The sequence below is a fragment of the Populus alba genome, chromosome 9 (assembly GCF_005239225.2).
Source record: "Populus alba chromosome 9, ASM523922v2, whole genome shotgun sequence".
Classification (NCBI taxonomy): domain Eukaryota; kingdom Viridiplantae; phylum Streptophyta; class Magnoliopsida; order Malpighiales; family Salicaceae; genus Populus; species Populus alba.
This window is the reverse complement of record NC_133292.1, coordinates 8,872,724-8,890,613: the sequence shown is the minus strand read 5'-3', so window position 1 is coordinate 8,890,613 and position 17,890 is coordinate 8,872,724. Positions and strand designations below refer to the sequence as shown.

General features: G+C 33.8%; 3 protein-coding genes across 5 annotated transcripts; 1 reads left to right on the top strand and 2 right to left on the bottom strand.

Annotated features, from left to right (window-relative positions):
* Nucleotides 1–370: 370 nt before the first annotated feature.
* On the bottom strand, nucleotides 371–5,205 carry LOC118059215 (glycoprotein 3-alpha-L-fucosyltransferase A). Of its 2 annotated transcripts, none has more exons than XM_035072078.2 (7): nucleotides 4,405–5,205; nucleotides 3,693–3,853; nucleotides 2,677–2,918; nucleotides 2,100–2,204; nucleotides 1,788–1,944; nucleotides 1,428–1,655; nucleotides 371–1,050 (listed from the first exon to the last, which is right to left on the bottom strand). In XM_035072078.2, the coding sequence occupies exons 1-7, from the start codon at nucleotides 4,825–4,827 to the stop codon at nucleotides 795–797; spliced, it is 1,572 nt and encodes a 523-aa protein (XP_034927969.1). In that variant the 5' UTR covers nucleotides 4,828–5,205; the 3' UTR covers nucleotides 371–794. The 2 variants fall into 2 exon arrangements, with proteins under 2 accessions (XP_034927969.1, XP_034927971.1); XM_035072080.2 differs by having other exon boundaries at nucleotides 2,677–2,915.
* Nucleotides 5,206–6,760: 1,555 nt separating this feature from the next.
* On the bottom strand, nucleotides 6,761–9,417 carry LOC118059216 (cold-regulated protein 27). Of its 2 annotated transcripts, none has more exons than XM_035072081.2 (5): nucleotides 9,138–9,417; nucleotides 8,609–8,761; nucleotides 8,225–8,513; nucleotides 7,436–7,545; nucleotides 6,761–7,318 (listed from the first exon to the last, which is right to left on the bottom strand). In XM_035072081.2, the coding sequence occupies exons 1-5, from the start codon at nucleotides 9,255–9,257 to the stop codon at nucleotides 7,163–7,165; spliced, it is 828 nt and encodes a 275-aa protein (XP_034927972.1). In that variant the 5' UTR covers nucleotides 9,258–9,417; the 3' UTR covers nucleotides 6,761–7,162. The 2 variants fall into 2 exon arrangements, with proteins under 2 accessions (XP_034927972.1, XP_034927973.1); XM_035072082.2 differs by having other exon boundaries at nucleotides 8,609–8,758; nucleotides 9,138–9,416.
* Nucleotides 9,418–14,451: 5,034 nt separating this feature from the next.
* LOC118059217 (uncharacterized) lies at nucleotides 14,452–17,528 on the top strand. The gene is made up of 3 exons (XM_035072083.2): nucleotides 14,452–14,925; nucleotides 15,022–15,147; nucleotides 16,757–17,528. Exons 1-2 carry the CDS (start codon nucleotides 14,580–14,582, stop codon nucleotides 15,114–15,116), a joined length of 441 nt encoding a protein of 146 aa, XP_034927974.1. The 5' UTR covers nucleotides 14,452–14,579; the 3' UTR covers nucleotides 15,117–15,147; nucleotides 16,757–17,528.
* Nucleotides 17,529–17,890: the final 362 nt, after the last annotated feature.

Genomic DNA, 17,890 nt, shown 5'->3' with positions numbered 1-17,890 from the left:
CAGCATGGGAACTTCTCTAGGACCTAGGCTTTTTCAAGTGGGCTCCTAAGAATATTCTTTTCGACATCAGCCAGGTATATATATATATATCAAATACCCTTTTTATGATTTCAAATTAAAAATAAATTCAAAAAAATATTATTTTACTATTTTAAAATAAAAAAAATATTTAAAAATAAAACCAGCTTGCAATTTCAAACAAAACTTTGAAGTCATCTTCAACTTCACACCGTAGAGTAGCAGTTTGTGTTTATCTTTTTTTTTTTAAAAATCCTGGACTTATTATCTGGAACCTATTACTAGACACGACCCTGAAAATGATGGTTTGTGGAGGTAGAATGAGATGATATTGTCAATTAGAGGGAGAATCTTGAAAAAGTATTAAGGGGATGTTCTTGATATCAGCAATCTAAAATCTGACGAGAAATTCTCACAACAGTGCATTGCTAAGAACACTATCTAAAACAGCGTTTACAAATAGATTTCTGGGAGTTGAGATTGCTATGCCTCACCAAAGACACCTTCGACAAGGTCAAGTTAAGGCTATGTCAAACCAGAGGAGTATCTCAAATGATTCACCATGCATCACCAAGGTCAGTGAAGGGTTTGCCCCAAATAACCCAACTTCCCAGCAAGCTATAGCACTTCATTGCTCATGTAAAACATCAGATACAAGGAGGCCAACGGAAAAGGATGGAAGCAACCCTCCAAACAAATCACCTTGACTCCCTTGCACACATTTTAACACGAGGCTCAAAATTAGCAATCGTAGTCGTCTGAATTCAGAAATCGTCCTAGACAAATATCACCTCAAACTTTGCACATGGGTTGACTTCCAAGTGATTCTTGAAATCATCATCAGTGTTGAATTTGTAAGAGTACAGAGCTTGTCTCTGTGTCATGCCTACAGGGTATACTCTGTAAACTTTAAAATCGTCTCCTCCCCTTATGCTTTCAGGTCTTTCCTGCTTCCAGATGGGCACATGCTTCAAAGACTTAAACTTCTTGAGCACTGCCGCCTCTAGAGCACTTACAGTTAGATTGCCAGACCTGCATAACATGGTTTTGTCAATGTTTTATAAAATGCAGACTCGTTAATTTTTCTAAAATATTAAACAGAAAGAGAAGGAAAATTTGAATATCTGGCCTCTGCATCCAGATTAAATCATTGACCATGTTGCCACAAATATGCTAAACCAAGCAAGAGGCCAAAAGGAGGGGAACACACAAAATAAATCAAACGCGAATCACACTTTCACTTCTTACTGGGTTTCAATTCCCAAATTCATACAACAAGACAGATGCAATGGTGACTCAACTAGTGATGTGCATTTGTGTGCCTTTGTTTAACTTGCATAAACAGGTTCACGGATTGATACACTGATCCGCAATAAAGACAACAACACTCATCAGATTGATGAACTTACCTCAAGAAAATGGACTCCATCTCAAATCTTCCTCTCTCTCTAACATATAAATGATACACGGTCTCTAAGCCTTTGGTACATCTGCAGGGACGCCTCTTAAACCCTGGGCTATTTTCCTCTTTCTCCCGAATCATAGTAGCAAGGTGAATGCAAAGACGGCATGATGAGTGTACTGCTGCCATATCTACCAGTGCCTTGAAAGAATCAGATGGGCCCTCGTATTTCCACCTAATTGATGGACAGCTCTCAATGAGGAACTATGGGGAAATAACAAGAAATATCTCTAGAGAACATTCCCGTCACCCAATATCAACTGAAAATTAACAAATCATTATTCTACTGGATAAGATTAAGTTGTACCTTAATGATTGATTGTAGGCATCAGGATTTTCTCCAAGGTATTTCATAGTCTTCGCAATTGAATCAACATCTTCTAGCTCCTTGATATGTAAAATTGAGTTAGGTGCAGGAGCAAAATCTTGAATATTTGGAGCACCAACTACCACAGGTATGGTTCCTAAAAAAGTTGGTTTCGGTATCCATTATCACTATACAAATCCCAATAAAAAATTTCTTAAACAACTTCCAAACTCAAAAGCAAAGACACATGATAGTATTTGGCAACAACAGTTGTAACATCCACACTTATTGAGAGAGAGCAAGCTCACATACCAGCAACAAGAGATTGGAAGAATTTTTCTGTGACATAATCCTCCTCATTGGAATTCTCAAAAGCCAAGCTAAATTTGTAACGCTTCAGAGTCTTTACTTTATCCACTGCATAACATATATTAAAACAATAATAAATGATAATGCTTAGCTAAACAAATGCGTGAGTATACCTGATCATCTATCATATCACAATGCAGCCATCACTTAACAGACTTAATTTGAGTTAAAAGAGGCACGTGAAAATTTAAAAGAGGAAACCCGTCATCTAAAACAAGAATCATGCATGACTTACCAAAGATGAAAGTCAATTGCATCACGAAATGAATCTATAAAATTACCAACAAACAACAAAGTTGTGTATCGGATATGAACAAAATTGTAGTTCCAATGGCCAATTAAACAGGCCAAAAACCTAATTCAAGAGCAAAAACTGGGAAATCCCACTATTTCCAAGCAAAAGTTGTGATAGAAACATAATGGCATCTCAAGGGGAATGTGACAGTGATCTCAATAGTTCAATGGAAAACATAAAACCTGTGGAAAACACCATATATTGAAAGGATTTTGGCATGCTCACCTCTTCCGTCATGGTTCCGATGGCAGTTACCATAGGAATCTATGTTGATGTTCGACCTTTCAAGTCCATCAAGTGCTTGCAAGCGGAAGTTGCGAGCACCACAATTGGAAATGAAAGCAGCTGCAAGTGCTTTCTCAGTCTTTGGTTGCACTGGTGCCATGATATCATACTCAGCCCAGGAAAAATATCCAACTGGCACATCTGAGGAGAGACTCGTTGTCATTACAACATCATATCCCCTTCTAATTCATAAGAAAACCAAATCATCAGTTTAATCATCTGAAAAAAGAAATTATAGATCTGAGTAATTGAATATCAAAAGAAATGCACTTGAGAAGAATGGCAGGCAGTTATTTTCAACTTCAGCATAAAAATTGCAGATAGCATGCTCTATTGTAGAAAGTGTTCAAATATTATCAATTCATTTCTAGAATAATAACATGCACCACACCATGAATCTCAACATCACGTGCCAAAGTAGGACCAATGTCCAATGATGCAGAAAAAGTGAAAATCTTGCATAACCAACTATTTGAGCATCACCAAAAACATCTCTTGAAATTTTTTATGTACCCTCTAGTCCTACTATATATCATCAAGAGAAGAAAGAAATTCTACAAAAAGGAAAAGCTCAAATTCTGAACATTCATTGCATTCTGAAAACCATCTTGGTCCCTAATGGATCAAAATTTTGAAATCAATCTCTGTATTTAAGAGGAGTTGTTTAAAAATAATTTACTCAACATTTGGTATTCAAACATCTCTATATCTTGTGCTTCAAGTGACCAAGTTTATATCAAATCATAATTGGAGAGCTTCACATCTAAATTTGAATGTTAGACTTGAGCTATTCAAATCCAAACAACAAGAAGAGGCCATAATTTAGGAACTACAAGAGGCCATTTAGGAACTACAAACACAGCCACGATAATTTATACTCACTAGAGTTTCTTATATCTCAAAGCAAAATGTTTTTTCAAAATTCAATCAAGTAAATTTGGATAGTGCTTACCCACCGTCGTGCGTGGCCAATATTGTTCTCTGCATAGTAGGAAGCTGATTCCATCGACCTTAACACACTAGCTGTTCCACCTTGTTGAGGTAAGCCAAATCCAGCATCTGGCTTCTTACTGGGGTTAAATCCAAACTGACATTCCACCCCACATGTGTTCCACTCCTAAATAAAAATGCATAGATCCAAGTTACAAAACCACTGTACCACATAATGACAAAAAAAATAAACTTAATTTTTAAAACCCTATGACAATTGAGTTGTTGAAATCAATAAAGCTGAAAAGGGGAAAGAAACTGTACATGAGCTACTTCAATGTCAAGTTTCTTCAGCTTGTTTTCCATCTCATATATAATCAATTAACTCAGCTAAACTAAATCAAAACCATAATTCAAAACAGCTAATTAAAGTCAACTACACGAATCATCTTCTTCTATTCCCCAGGTCTTAAACAAACCACTTAAACATAAGAACTCTATTACTTGTGGGTTCTCCTCTAAAAACCAATCCTCCATGGAATCATCGGGAAATGGTCCAAAGTCCTAACCTTCATTGCTCTAAGAACATAATTAGAAAATTCTTAACTATATCACACTCAAAATTCATAAAAAAATTGTATAATCACAAAATTCACCAAGTAGCAAAAAAGAACAACAACAATAATAAAAAATCATATCCCATAAATCTTGAAAAAGGAAAGTTCAAATCCAACAAACCTTTTCCCCTCCAGCGACCAAAACGGGATCTTTATCAAAATCTCTTGAATAAACCACAGCATCCTCCTTTTCTAACCACTCCTCACAGCTATCTGACTCCGAAACTCCATTAGTTTTATCCATGTTCACTGTTTCCAATCCAAAATCACCACTTTCCACCATATCAGCAGATATAGTTGACCTGTAGAGAAAACTATCAGCCCAAGAATCAACTAAATCGGCATTTTTAGCCATATCAAGACGACCCAGAAAGGCGATCTCTGCTATCACCACAAGAGCAACAAAAATTGGCAAAAAATTTGACCACTTCATTTTAAAGATTGAAACTTGAGTAGAATTTGATGGTGACCCATCTGACACAGGCAACCCTTCTTGTGATGCTGTTGCAGCTCTTGATCCTCTTAGATTTGTCAAAACACCCATCAAGTAAAAATCCCTTTTTGTAACAAATGTAGAAACGAAGAATGAGTATTAAAAAGGGAAGTTTGTTTTTTTCTTTCTTTGTTTGATGATTTTAGGTGGTGAAGCTGTTATTTGTGTGTCTCGCCCAAAAAAAAAAAGAACAGAGAAACATCATTAAATGAGGCTTTGGTTTTTTAAGGCTTTTGTTTCAGGCGTTTCTTCGGCTTGAAAGGAGGATAAAGTTTTCAGGTAATAAGACTTTGTGGGCTATTATGGTATTTTGGTCCCCTTCTCCTTGTTCAAAGTCACCGGAGAAAGTTGAAATCTTTGGATATTTTATTTATTAGCATTTGATGGCGTGTGGACCGGAGAGAAAGAGAGAGAGAGACCAAAGGGGTAAATCTTGATTAGAAGGAGATTGCTTTGTGAATGAACAAATTACTAGGAGTTAAGGTGTACCTCTGCACACACAAGCATAATATAGCGAAAGACTATGTTGAGTATAGTGACCGAGTTATTGGTGTCAACAACCAATTAGAGGTTGGGAAGTGGGATTGTTCGAGGATACGAGTCCCACGTGTAATTTAACTTTTATAGACTGATTTTAAAAATAAAAATATTATTTTAATATATTTTTAAATATTAAATATTTTAAAAAACAATCATAATTATATTTATTTTAAAGTAAGGAAAGTTTTAACAGCGCTGGCCAGAAAAATGTTTTGGGAATCTAGAGCGACATAATAAATATTTCAAAAAACAACTTAGATTTATACAGTTGCATTTGTTATCAATAGCATAATTCTTTTAAAATATATACACACACACACATTAGTTGCGTTACAATATAACCCGATATAATCATTCCAGATATTTTAAATTACATAATCAATAAATTTTCTTTGATTTTTTCTGTTTTTTTATTGGGAACAACATAGCCTCAAAAAAGTATAAAATTTCATTGTTTCTAACAATGCAACACTATTTTTTCAAATATCTCTTGAATTAGTGATAGTTTACTAAATTATTTTTTTACCGGTGCTATTTAAAAAAAATATACACTCCAAGTTGTTGAGATGATTCTAAAGGCCCATTTCAACTACTAATCCATTATTAGGTTCGATGGGCATTCTCCATCGGTAATGGATTAGATGATTTGGTTAACAAAGCAATCTAATAAAGATTGATGTTACTATGTTAGGTTAGATTTTTTATGTAAGGATATTATGGGTGAATTTGATAGATGTGGAGAACCCATTTAGGTTTAACCGGAAAAGTAAAATGAAGCCCTACCAGAAACATTGTATTATACTTTCGGAGAAAGGGAAAGAAGAACCTGAAGATTTCGGTAGATAGATAGCCTTTGTTTGTCCAGTTCCGAGGAGAAGGTAGTGCCCCTCATGGGTTTTTCTTTGCTCGTTCAATTTTAACAAGCTCACTTCTCCTTCTTGTAATGTACACATCAGGTAGCACGCGGAGAATGGAGATCCGGAGCAGTCTGGCCTTTTGAAGAAGGGCTTGTGGCATCTTGGATATGACATTTACCGATTTCTTCCAGGCTTTGTGACATTAATAATCTAAGCATTGAAATTTACAGATTTTCCATTAAAAATATAAATCTGTTGCGCTTAACCCTGTTCATATTGTACATTACAAGAAGAAATCTGTAAACAGATTTATGATATAATTGATATAATTTTATAGGTTTGGGATTCAAGTGGGAATGGATAAATAGGTTTGGGACTAAATTAAAGTTTCCCCTTAAAGTGGATCAAAACTACATGGGGGTTCTTCTTAAGTTCACAACTAAAACTACGATTATGATACTAAACAGATTCAACAAAAGTAACATTTTCCATTTTACAAAAGTAACAATTGTCTATAAATCACCTGACCATCCACAGCCATTTTACTTCTAGAAACACTCCCACTGCTAACGCCACTGCTCCAAATATAAAAAAATATTTGCCATGCATTGCATCTTCTCCATCGTGTACATCTCTATTCAAGAATTTTCTATAGAAAAAGGTTCAGGATTTATTCAGTGTACAAAACTGGGCAAATAAATAAATAAAAGTCCAACATATAGTTTAAAAAAGCTTGGTAAAGTCAACTTCAAACTGCCAGTTCAAGCATATCGCACAGCAGATATGAATATCATCATCCCAACAGAATTCTACCAGCAAAAATCTTCAGACGGTATCATTTTCAGCGAGAAGAAGGTTACCCATCAAAATCTTGCTATCTGCAGTTTCCTCAAGATGACTCATCAAATGGGCAATAGCTTGCATTCTCTCCTGTGTTTTCAGGTATTGGAATCAAAAGTAACCTTTAAAACTTCAAATACATGTAAAGCTTAGCTCCCTCTTAAGAAATAATGCAGACAGTTTTGGCGGACAAAGCTATTGGGGTTTTCTGACAACAATTCTTGATGCACATGTGCCTCTCTTTCAGAGGAAGATTGACTGGCAGTTGAAACATCTCTCGTATCAGACCTTGTGAATGGCACAGCCTAATAGATTTGACAAAAATGAGACTCCACTCACAAAATCTCAACACCCTTGCATTATACTTTTTACATATTTGTAAATCAAGACTTAACATACAGATACAACATTAATCACATTACTTGATCATTGCTTGAAGCCTCGACTCCAGATGTCCTCAGTCTTTTCACCATGTGGACACAGCTCAGCATCTCTCCTTCGTCTTCTTCAACAAAGTTCTGATCTGAGACTTCTGAAGAACCAAACAATTCAGCAAAAACAAAACTTCTCTGCAAGTATAAAAGCTACTTTGTTCTACAATATAATCTATAAATTTTTGCAACTTGAGAGCGTGACACTGTTTCCATAACTGTCAGTGGCATTGCTTTGCATACAAATTCTTGACGTGCACAGCATTTAAACCACATACGAATTAAGCATTACATGTAGACAGACAATGCAAGCGCATGGAAAAGGTGAGAGAAACTACTGCATCTGCCAATATTTTTGCTTCCAACTCTGCATGATCCCAAATAGAAAGGGGGGGGGGGGGGGCGCTAACAAGCCCTCAGAAAAACCAATCTGAGTTCTAGCCAAAAATCAGTGTAAAATATGTGAAACCAGAAAAACCAATTACATTTGTAAATTGCGTGAGCAGAGAATGCATGAAGCCTTGACTGATAAACACAACAACATTTTCAGTTCTTTTTCCTGGTCTGTATTACAAAAAGTTGAGCATATGTTCCCACGGGCAAGGGCGAGTGTCCATGAAAAGCATATTCGATTGAGGGTGTGTTAAGATAACAGAGAAAGTGAGAGGATGATAATGCAAGTCCTCTCACAACATGATGTAACAAGGCAGTTAATCAATTTGCAGTATGAGTAGGCATTTTTTTTACTGGTGTCAGAAGCAACTGTAAACTAATTGATACCTATTGTGCTGCCAATATAATTCTGATAACATAAGCAGCACACAGGGTGTTGTTCTGAACTTCTTGCCAATCCACCAAAGACAGTTGCATTCTCTCTTGCATGAACCCCCCCGCCACAATATACACTGTGCCCTTGAAGATCATGGTGTGCAGCATTACACTGGTTTCCTGCAGACGCAAAATGACACTTCGCCGGAGTAATGCCCTTGACAAAATGAGAATCGGCTGTACTTTCCAACAATGGCTCATTCCTTTTCTTCTGCCAGATCCCATCTCGAAGAACCATGAACTGAAACATAACCAAGAAGCACATAGAACGACAAAATATAACTTATGTACGGGGGAGTTAGAGATTTGAAATACCAGGATTAAAAATCCCCTAACCTGGTGTGGCGATGAACACGGCCTCCCTCCCATCTCGCCCAACCAACCACGCAAACGAACGGAAGGGTGCAATTGATTATTAACAAATGACGCTTCTAATGAGGCAAGATATAACCCATGCTTCTCATCTGTCCACACTGCAGATGTACCCTGCTACAAAAAAGGTAATTTTTTTTTTACTAAAAATTGACCAGGTGATAAAACACAAGAATTTATCAGCTACTTGATAATAATAATAATAATAATTAAATGAGCTAAGGAAATTAATTAATTCGCTAACAGATTTTCCACAACTTTACCTCAATGAAAGTTTATTTTTTGTTTCCTCTTTTCTGGCGTAAATTTTGACTTGTTTTTAATAATGCAACAATTGGAAAAATTAGAAATAAATACTCGAAAACAACTAAAAGAAAAGGAAAACATTCACATGTCTTGCAAAAACTCTGCGAATCAAGAATCAAAACACAAGCTTTTCAGATGATCCTTTCATTGCCAAGGAAACAAAAAGATTACAAGAGAGTGAAATTACCGGTATTGCATTCGCTTCGTCAAGGGTTAAACCAGAGGAGTCTGAGTTCGACCGAGTCAACTCACTGCTCTTCTTCTTCTGATCCGGTAACGGAACATTCCCTCTGAGATTCTCCTCCATTTATCCGTTATCCTTTAAAGTATTTTTTTAAACTCCTTGTTTTTTGGTCTCGGACAGCAAAATATGAAAATCGTTTTCCTTTAATTTCGTTATAGAGAGAGAGCGAGAGAGAGAGAGAGGCCGCGTAATTTTGCTTGTTGGAAAAAAAAAAACAAAAACAGAGAGAGGAGGGGAGGGGAGGGGAGCGGGGCCATTAGAGGCTCCACATGGAAACGCTTTTGCACGTGTCAGTGTTAACAGAAAGGTGTCACGTCAGCACATGCTGTTAATATCTTCGTGTATTGTCAGCCAGATATTTTTGAGTGTGTGCCTGTTTGGGGATATTTTTTCCTTAAAATAAGAGAGATTGGGTTTATGACAATGTTTTTGAAAATTAAGATGTTTTTAAAAAAAAATGGTAAAGTAGCGAGAGAAAATTGAAAAACAATATAGTTTGTTAAAAATCACAAATGAAAACTACAGCTTTTTTTAAAAAAAAATAGTAATTCAAAATCACGACATTTTAAACAAATGTATACAATTCATTGACATAAATTTTAGTAGGAGGGAAAAAATTAAAAAATTAAAAAAATCTGCAAAGACACGTAACTCTGATAAAGATATTTTTGATATCATCATAAATATCTCAAGATTCTCAACTACTCAAATTCAGCAACATCAAATAAAACAGCAACAGTTATCAAAATGAGTGGGGAAAAAAAAAGAGCCGTCCATAGCAAAAGTTTATTCTGTACAGGTGGGCTACAAAGACTGGGCACTCCTCCAAAAGTCTTCGTTTTTTTTAATATATATAATATAATGATCGGAAAAAAAAACTAAAAAAATCAATTAAATCAAAAAAATTATAAAAAAAATAATTAAGTTTATTAAAATTTTTAAATTAAATCGATTAAAATTTTCAAAAAACTAACCAGTTCGGTTTTAGTTTTATTAACCTAAAACTGAAAAAACCAAACCGAATCTAAATAAAAAAAAACCGAGTCAAACCAGTTTTTACTCTAAAAATCTGAACTGATTTTGATTTTTTTTTTAAATATAAATTTTAATTTAATTATTTTTTTTAATATAAAAATTGGATTGAATAAAAAATAATCATCAATAATACAATGCACCTTGTTACTTGCTCCCAAGTCTCAAGGACCAGAACTTTGGATTGCAAATTATTTTCACTTGGAATTCGATTAAATGGGTGTTTGTTTACGTGGTTGCTTTTGCTTTTGAAGCAAACCACATAAAACAAGTGTTTGGTAACGAAGGAAACGTGATTTATTTCACGAGGGACCTACCATGTTTTGCGTTTTGAACGCAAGTCAGCAAATAGCAGTTTCATGCTGCTTCTATTTGCCTCCATACACAGTAAGCTATTCACTTTTATAAAAAGATTGTTCACTTATGTGTATAGTGTCAATTGTTATGATTGGAAAAGAGAAGAAGTTTACTTGTGCTGGAGATGAAGCAAGTGGATACGGTGCACTCTGGACAATGTCTCTTATTCTGCCTTTAGTTTTCTTTTTCTTCAATTCTTTCTATTCTGTTCCTTTTTTTTTTTTTGTTCTGTATTGTCCCCCCTCCCTCCCTCTCTATTGGTTTCGATCCTCTATTTTTTTCTTCTTCTTCGTTTGTGTTTCTTTTCTGATCTGTTGTTCAAAGGGGGAGAGCCGAGGGGGCTGGTATACTTGGAGGCAAAGTTGGTGCTTGTGCGTTGGTTGGCCAGTGCTTTCCTCTCTCTGTTTCTATTTTCCCTTCGCTTACTCTCCGATCTTCCTTCCCTTTCACCTTCTGTGTGTATCGTTCACTCCCTGTGTTATGTGTGTCCACTTTGTGTTTGTCTCTTGTTCTTGTTTTTGTTTGTCCTCTGTTTATCCCCAGGGTTATTTCTGTTTTATTTCCCTTTGTTTTTGTTCTTCATTCGTGCCTCGGTAATGGCATGCATTGTGGGGGCTAGAAGGATGTTACCATGATTTGCTGCCGTTTCCACTGACTCGAGATGAAGGAGATGAACAGTTTTCTTTGAAACGGCACCGTTTTGAGCTGAGGTGGTCATTCTTCAATTTGGCCACTGGAATTATGATATCTTGCAGTCAGACCCTTATTAATGGAATTTTTTTTTTTAATTTGGCCCTTGGATCAATTTCAATTTTTAATTGTGTTTTATTCAAAAAAAAATTAGAAGGAGATCTGTAGCAATTACAAAATTTGATCGCAATTCCAATTTTGTTCATGATGATATTTTACTTGATGTTGTTGCGTGCTTAAGAAATCAAAGAAATTATAATCCAGATGGATTTCATATGTAATGAAATTGTAGATAGTTTAATGGAACAATAAAAAATATTTGATATAAGTATTATTTATTTCATGATGTAATAGCAATAATTAAATTTATAATATTTAAATTAAAAATCAATAATATATATATATATATTATTTTATAACCTCAATTTGAAAAACATTTTTTCACATATAAATACCAAACCAACCTCAACTAAAAATACTTTTTACAAAATAATATTTTTTAAACCACAACCATGAAAGTTACCACAATATTAAACATACTCCAAATTTCAACGAGACAACCTAGAATGCACAAAATCTAAACAGGAAATCCTACGAGAGCGACTGACGCTGTTTGCATTGTTCTTTTCAATTGTATCCAGTGTGATTTCTCCTCCCAGGTGTTCACCATAACGAGCTACGATTTTCTTATTTCATTACAGCGACAAAACTATTCATTTTCATGAGCCAAGTACCACAAAAAAAAGGTGTAAGGAAAATATGCCTCGTTTAATACCTTCCTTGTGTATGTATACAGCAAATTAAAATATAAAAAAACCCAGTTTTCATTGGAGAAATCCCATAAAGATTCTTAAAGATAAAATAGATGAAAGATTTTTTACCAGGGAAGGAAGGTATTCTTTTTTTCCTTTTTAATACAGGCAGGAGCATGTTAAGTTACAAGTTTGCACTATGTTGCGGTCAAATAAGAAAAAATAATGTGAAAAAAACATTACCTCAACGGAAATAAACTTTTTGATAAAGTTATTAAATGCAACATGGTGAATAAACTCTGAATTTTTTTGATCCAATCTATACTTGCCTAACCTAAGCTTTAAATCAAATTGTTTAAGAGTTATTTTAATATAATCTAATCAAATTAACTTGTTCAAAGACAACACCAGTAAACACCTGATCTGACTTCTTAAAAAATATCAATATGATATGTTTTTTAAAAAACATTAAGAACACATATATATTTAATTGACTCAGGTTTGTTCAAGTTTGTTATGAAACCTGCGATGAGGATGACAAACTCCTTTACACCAAACAATTCTCTTATTATTTTATGAAATTATTTTTTATTTTATTATGAGATGTTAAAAATAGGCACTCATGAAACTCTAACCTAGTATCGGAATATTTGTTCAAGCTCTCGATAATCTCATGACACAAACCAAACCAAAATAAATTGTAAATTTTAATTTTCTAATAAACCTGAGCGAACTTATTATAATCGTGATCCAGATCTTGAATTCTAATGGATTTAATAAATATTTTATGAAACTAGTTTTGATTTAAAAATATAAAAAAAATAATTATTGATAAAATTAAACACTAATTGAATAGACCGTGATAATAAACATGTAAGAAAACAAAAAAAAATATATATAAAAATCACAATTTTAAAAAAAATTAAATATCGAATGATGATTTAAAAATTAAAAAAAATCAAAGAGAAAAAAAAGAAGAGATGTGTATCAGTTTACGCGGCCCAACGAGCTTGGACTAGCTTTGCCCCTACTTTTTATATATATATAAAAAAGAAAATACAACATGCGATGCGCAGGCCAAAAAAATTGAAGTTTTTTTTTTTTTTACTTAAACTACATATGATACACTGTAAAAAAAAAAAAAAACAACACTAAGCACAACAAGTCTTATCATTGAAAAAGGGCCATTTATCAATTTTCTCTTTTCTTTGTTAATTTTTAGATGGCCTTCGCTCTCATATCTCAAATACCATGATAAAAAAAATATTTCGAAAATGAGCATTGTGATCAAAATTAAAATAAAAAAACTAAAGGATTTGTACAAGTAAGAAAACAGAAAGCAAATGGACTAAATAGAAATTTTTTTTATCGAATCTGGGATTGGTTATAAGATTTTTTCTTGTTTTAAACTTTGGTTCTTTATTTTTGTTATCTCTTTAACAAATTTTAATAAAATTAATCATTAATTTGGATATACAAATGTGAAATTAGAAAAAAATTGAAGGGTGAAAATAAAATAAATAATTATCATGAATTACTATAATATTTTACCTAGATTTTTAATATATTTTGTAACTATATTTATAATACCCGAATATTAAATTAAAATATTAAAAGAATACTCAAAATCTATATGTATAGCGGTTGAACTATTGTTTTACTATTTTTGAATTTTTTAAAAAATATTTTAAAATCATTTTAACATATTTATATCAAAAATATCTTTTTAATATTTTTTTAAAATAAAAACTCTACTACTATCTCGCATGCACACCCCCATAACCAGCAACATGGTGAGTTGTACAAATAATTCATAAAAATGGCGAGCTGTACAAATAATTCGTAACTAGTAGCCACCAGTACTTGGCTCACTGTGGTCCCCACTAGCCAAAGTATATAATTTGCCAACGCATTCACAAAACTCAAAATGGGAAACAACTACCCCCACTATATATAAAGTTTAATCGAGTTTCTAAAATTCAAAGTCATGCGATATTATCCCCAATTAAAAGTAATTAGCGGAAACAATTTCCATTCATGCGTTTTTTTTCACATGTCCCATTATTGTTAATATTATTTCCATCCTCAAAACCCAATCTCAACTACAGTAATAAAATATGAAATCACGCACACTAATTTTTCTCTTCATTTACTCGATTAATTCTTCTAGAATTATATATATTGTAATTTGTTTTTCCTTGTAACAAGGAATTTAATTCAATACCATAAGGTGATACTGGAGCTGGGAGAACCTAAAAGACAAATTTCTTTCAAATGTAAGAATGCAAGGGTGACATTATTAATATCTTGATAGTCTTACAGACTTAATTGAAATGGAGGGATGTTTCTTTAGATTATTTTGTTTTTTAAAAAAAAAAACTTTAAAACGTAAACCCTCCCGCCACCTCATTATTACCATATATATGTAACAGTACACCCATGGGAATCGTCATTGAAAATAAACACCGAAGAGGCAAAAAAACCCATTCACCGCCGCCTCAGAAACCCCAAATTAAAGAGGCCTCTCCAGCCTCTTCAATCGTCAGCACAGTCAATGTCAATTCAATCACGATCCCTCCCGCCACCACGGAATCCCCGGCCTGCTATGCTCAACAAACAGCTATCCTGGTCTCCAGACATGACCCGCGAGGAAATATGGCTCAGAAGAAAAGGAAATTCTGCAACGCGACGCCGGTGCAGCAAGAGTGTGACTGACGATGATTTAGAGGAGTTAAGAGCATGTATTGAATTAGGATTCGGGTTCGGACCCGACTCGTCTGATTTGGATCCGAAGTTGTCGGATACCTTGCCTGCTTTAGGTTTTTACTGTGCTCTTAATAAACAGTACAGTAGTTGTTTGTCTAGATCAGCTTCGACGTCGTCGCTTTTGTCTGTGTCAGGTGAAAAGGTTCTTTTTGTTTCTTAATGTATTTATCGTGTTCTAGGCGTTGGATTTGGTTTTTATTTTTTATCTGACAGATGGTGTTTTTCGGCAGGTGATGATCCGGAGATGGTGAAGAAGAGGTTGCGACGATGGGCCCAGATTGTCGCATGCTCGGTCAAGCAATTTTCAGGGGAACGTCCAAATTGATGTATTTTACCTGCAAGTCGTAGGCAGAATGGTAAAAAATATTAATTTTTTTAACCAGATTAATGATGTAGGATATGCCACCGCAATTTTTTTTCTAGAGTATTTTCCTTTTTAATTTATTTACGTGGGTCTTAATTAACCTGCTGCTCTTGGATGGAGAATGTAGAGCACAACGATGAAGAATGATTAATTAATTAATCATAATTAATGGAACGACCATGGCATTATTAACTGTGTTTGCTAAAATTTTCTTTAATAGCCTCATCTTCACTTTGTAAATTTTACGGTGCTAAAAAAATAATTAATAATATCTTATTATTCATTTATGATTTTTTATAAATAGATATAAATAAGAGATAAAAATTTTGAATGAAAATATTTTTATTGTTTTTAGTGGATCACAAGTTTTATTATTTTCTTTTTTATATATTTATCGATTTCTTCAATATAAATTTAGAGAATAATTAGTGGAATATCACTTGCTATTTTCTAATAAATACTCTAAAAAAATTTCATTTCACTGTCCTTGAGGATTTAACTGGAAAAAAGACTAGACGTTTAATATGAAAAAATAAGGCTGTCATAATTATATGCTTTTTAATAAACAATGATTTTTTATTTGAATGAAATAGTAACATTTCGAGAGGCTGTACTAATATATGATGAGGTTGTGCCAAATTGTCAGCACACGCCACCTCGATAGTTCCCATGGCCATAATAGAATTTGCAGCGAGCCAATAAGAGGCTGGCCATGAACTGGGCTGGAGCTACAAAATCATTTTAGCCAATCTAAGCCTTCCTATTGGACCAGTCCAAATTTGGCCACGTACTTGAAAATTAAATCCATCGTATCTTTGAATTTGAAAGAGATTGTCTCATTCAGAAAGACTGTGAAATGAGAATTATTCGACTCCTCCTGTTTTGCATTGATGTGTGATCTGGACGGGATATTGATCGAAAAGTCTTGTAGTGATCAGCATGATTGACAGCAATCTTGCACTTTAAAAAAAAAAAAAAAAACAAGAAGATAAATATAGAGAGATGAGAAAAATTAGAAATTGAGGAATTCTATTTTATGGCAAGTAATTAACGCAATAAATGACGGTAATCAGTTTTAGTAATTAGTTTTGCTAATTATTTCCATGATTAATTATATATTAGTTTTGATTTCAGAAATCAGTGTGAAAAGGGATTGAACAAGAGATATTTTATACACTAAGCATTCACTCTTTTATACACTAATCAATATATATACAGTTAATTAACATGGTATAGTTGAAATTTTAGAAAATCGATTGCATTCTATATGTTTGTTTAAGATAATGATTTAAAAACAAAAAATATAACCCTTAATATTTGCATCTTTTATATAATTTTAGCGCTTTAACAATTAAGTGTACCTAATATTCCGTTCAAGATATTTCATGTACAGTCCTTTTATGCATGATTTGTCTATGAAGTTATAGTTTTAGTCTTTGAGCTTATAGAGTTATTATGCAATTTTTATGTATTTCTTAACTATATCATCTAGTTAAATCAAACATTATCATACCAAAAATCTCCTCGTCTCGTTGTCCCCTTCTTTCTCATTATCTTCTATTTTGCTTTTCCAATCCTTCGGTGATCTGCGTTTGAAGCAGGGAAAGTAGAAGGATGCCAGAAATTAAAGAGGAGGCGAATGATCTCCGAAAAAGAAAAGAAAAAAGAAAAAAGAAAAAAAACCACCACAGACCCATTCCTCACCACATCTTCCCATGCTGTGATGATGAGAGCCCATTATTGAAGGCATGATAGCTAAGCTGCACAGGCTTGCTTTAACCATGGATAACAGAGAAACCACCATTTTCTCAATCCTCGCTCTGGTGTTATCATGCTTGACGCCACTGCTAAAATGGGCATGCAAACGTGGAAGCAGGCCCTGTAGAGACGTGCACCTGACGGCACCATAGCTTGGATGGTTCCATTGCAGATGAAGGCCCACCATCACTCTTTGTCTGCGGTCCCTTTTATATGCTTTTCATGTCTTTAATGTCAATGAAATGGAGGAATCATGACTGCCACGTGGTGCATGAAACCCCGCTATCAGTGCCAGAATGTCGAGAGATTGCTTATCTTGACTGGGTTCTCCTTTTGCTGACAATAAATTATACAATATGTGGATACCATGGAATCTTCTTGTACCAGTTTTGATTTGGTTTGGATAAGTGCAGTTGGGGTAGTTATGGTCCGTGTTGGTACCAGTTTATAAGAACAGCATCAAAGCCTACATCCACCCCATGGTTCTGCTTCATCCAGTCTGTTCAAGCCCACGTTAGAATCGGATATCCAATTGGGCAGAGCTTTCGTGCTATGAATCACATTTATGTATTTATTTGAGAATTATAAAAATTATATTTTAGATTTTATTTAATAGTTTATATTTTTTGATTGAATTGGTTTTTTGATATGGTATTGGAGTCTTGATGACCAGGTAATCATGAGTTCAAATCTTACTATTCTTATTTATTTGATAAAAATTAAACATAAAATAGTATAACATGTAAAAGTTTTAATTTCAAAGAACTTTTATTTGTGAAAATATATAAAAAAATAATATAAATTATATTTTAAAATTATATTTAACAGTTTAAACTTTTAAATTGAATTTTTTTTTTATATGAAAATTGTCTTGAAATAAACATAATTATTAAAAAAATTTGGAATTCATCCAACTTTAAGTCAAGAGGTATATCTTCGAGCACAGAAAACTTATTTTCATGTATAGTAGTAGATTA